The sequence below is a fragment of the Danio aesculapii genome, chromosome 25 (genome assembly GCF_903798145.1).
Source record: "Danio aesculapii chromosome 25, fDanAes4.1, whole genome shotgun sequence".
NCBI classification, from domain to species: Eukaryota; Metazoa; Chordata; class Actinopteri; order Cypriniformes; family Danionidae; genus Danio; species Danio aesculapii.
Genome location: NC_079459.1, coordinates 32029576 through 32032365, shown reverse-complemented (window position 1 = coordinate 32032365; position 2790 = coordinate 32029576). Strand labels below are relative to the sequence as shown.

At 30.8% G+C, this 2790-nt stretch overlaps 1 protein-coding gene and 1 long non-coding RNA gene across 3 annotated transcripts in view; one reads left to right on the top strand and one right to left on the bottom strand.

The window, feature by feature from the left end:
- Positions 1-313: 313 nt before the first annotated feature.
- The window catches only part of cmasb (cytidine monophosphate N-acetylneuraminic acid synthetase b), a 30400-nt gene continuing 27923 nt past the window's right edge, over positions 314-2790 (top strand). For both annotated transcript variants that reach the window (XR_008836060.1, XM_056451839.1), the window contains exons 1-3: positions 314-561; positions 1356-1498; positions 2682-2790. The exon at positions 2682-2790 is cut by the window's right edge and continues 47 nt beyond it. Coding sequence is in view for 1 of the 2 variants with exons in the window: in XM_056451839.1 (XP_056307814.1) it covers positions 371-561; positions 1356-1498; positions 2682-2790 (443 nt within the window). In the remaining variant the exon portion in view is untranslated. The remainder of the gene's footprint in view (positions 562-1355; positions 1499-2681) is intronic.
- The window catches only part of LOC130219432 (uncharacterized), a 40049-nt gene continuing 39729 nt past the window's right edge, over positions 2471-2790 (bottom strand). Inside the window, exon 2 of the long non-coding RNA XR_008836061.1 lies at positions 2471-2790. This exon is cut by the window's right edge and continues 34 nt beyond it. This is a non-coding gene — a long non-coding RNA (uncharacterized LOC130219432).

Here is a 2790-nt window from a genome sequence, read left to right as displayed (position 1 = left end):
TACATTCTTCTCCAATTGGCGGGCACAGTGAAATTGGTAAAACGCTCTGCCACCTGTGCCAGGTTTTACTGTTGTCAGTTGACATACAAAACTTATATGTTGCCCTAATGAGAGATACTAGTATTCAGCTTAGTATTTAGGTGGCAAGTTATTGTAATGATCGCATTTCTGAGTGAATATGATGTGAGATCTTATGACAATTGACGAAATTTGTTATACACATGAAGCAAAACGCCCAATAAACAAATATGTAATTCAAACGAATAATCTAATGAATGGCGAGTGAAATATTCTAAGGTGTGTCCACTGACGTGAAGCAGCAGCTCAGGTGGAGGTATTCTCTCTATTTATCTCTGGCTGACTGACGGTGATGGAGGGCGGCAGGTGCGCGCAGGTTAGCTCGGTTCCCGGTTCTCCGTCCACCGGTCGAAAGCACCGGGCGGCTCTGATTCTGGCCCGCGGCGGCAGTAAAGGGATCCCGCTTAAAAACATTAAGAATCTGGCCGGAGTTCCGCTAATCGGATGGGTCCTGAGAGCCGCGCTGGATTCAGATGTTGACAGGCAAATATATTTCATTTATTTCATATGTGGTTTTAATATATAGTAGTGAACATTTATAGAGGATCCAGAACTTAACGACCCGATATAGGAACAGTTTCTTCCCTCAGGCAATCCATCTCATCGACACTTCAGGCTAATAATTGCGGAACAAACACTATTTATACACTTATTTGTTTAACAAAACATATAGTTAACATTTCAATTTGCACATAATTTAGCAAAAGGCTATACAATCTTGTAGGCTATACCGTATATACATTTGTCAAACTGTAGCTTATTTATATTATAGGTTACTCCTTTATTATGTGTTCAAAAGTTAAATTGCCGTGAGATTGCGTTGCTTTGTCATTCGGTTGAACTGTAAACTTCTGTCAAAACAAATTCCTCATGTGTAAATATACCTAGTCATAGGTTCTTTCTGATTATGAATATCCTTCTTTAAAGTTGAACCCAAAACTATTCAACAGCACCCGTTTGTTGGTTTAGGACAATTCTGAAAAAGTTTGAACGTGCATGGATTAAGCGTTAATTATGAGTTTGTTAACAGTGCTGTTGTTAGGCTTATGTTTTTAACACTTGCTAACAGGAAAAACTGATCTGTCTGGCTAGCATAGATGAGGTTTTGCAAAAATGTGCAGAACGCAGCCTATTGTGTTGATTTTATGAGGTAAGTGGAAGTTTGTCATGAATGCAGTCTTACATCAGCAGAAGTTTATTTTCAGTTATTAATGTTTGACCTTTAATTAATGGACTTTTTTTCTGGTTGTTTTAATAACTTGTGTTGTGTTCGGCAGTGTATGGGTGTCCACAGATCATGATGAAATTGAGCGGGTCGCCAAACTGTGGGGCGCAAACGTTCACCGTCGCAGTCCTGAAGTTTCCAAAGACTCTTCCAGCTCCCTGGAGACCATCCAGGAGTTCATCCGACTGCGACCCGGTGAGACCAAACTACAATAATCTCCTTTTTACCTTTTATTAATAACTAGTAAAACTCATGCTGACTGGCCAACATGGTTATTGTTTTGAAGGATGAGTAAAATAATCTTTATTACTTTTATTCTGTTTATTCTGACTTATTCCTCAGAAAAAGCCAAAGGGAAATGTACATTTTAAGCTAAATTACAAACATATATTCATTTACGTGTGAAAGTACAAAATATTTAAAACAATTGAAGCTTTGAATTTGAATCGCAACATCCATAATTAATAGTTAATGATTGGTATAATAATATAATAATATGGTTATGCATTTGATAATAATAATATTGATCATATATTTTTAAACAATAATGAAGTTATAAGAATTAGCGTAATAACAAAAAATCTTTGAAATATAAAATGTATGCATTTACATTGTGTGTATAAAAAATTAAATAATAACAACAACAACAACAACAGTAAAGGAAATTTTAAATCTTGGAGCGTGTATAATAATGCTTTTAAAACTTGTCAAATAAATTCACATCTAAATTATGATTTAACATATGTCTTATTAATAATAATGTAATTATTACAATAACTATATATATATATATATATATATATATATATATATATATATATATATATATATATATATATATATATAATTAATAATATTAATAATAATATTTTTAATTAATTTTAATTCTATTATAGTAATTATATATTATTTGAAATATAATATAAATAATAAGTCTCAAAAATAATAATGCAATTATCATAATTATATGTAATATATATATATATATATATATATATATATATATATATTAATTAAAATATAATATCAATACTTTCATAATAATAATTATTATATATATATATATATATATATATATATATATATATATATATATATATATATATATATATATATATATATATATATATATAATTTAAAATACAATAATATTAATAACAATTAGTCTCATAATCATAATGCAATTTTATTTAATAAATGTTGTATTTAATATATATTAATGAATAACACTGTAGAGTCCACAATATTATTTGTACATTCATTATAATAATCAGTCTCATAATAACATAAATAATTAGCATAAATAGAATTCATTTCCATGGAGAAATGTGTAATATCCTGAAGGGTTCCTGCTGAGTTTTGTCTGTGTGTGTTTCAGAGGTGGACGTGATCTGTCATATTCAGGCCACCTCTCCATGTCTTCACCCTCATCACATCAATGAAGCGCTGCAGAAAATCACTCATCAGGGCTTCAGCTACGTACTTTC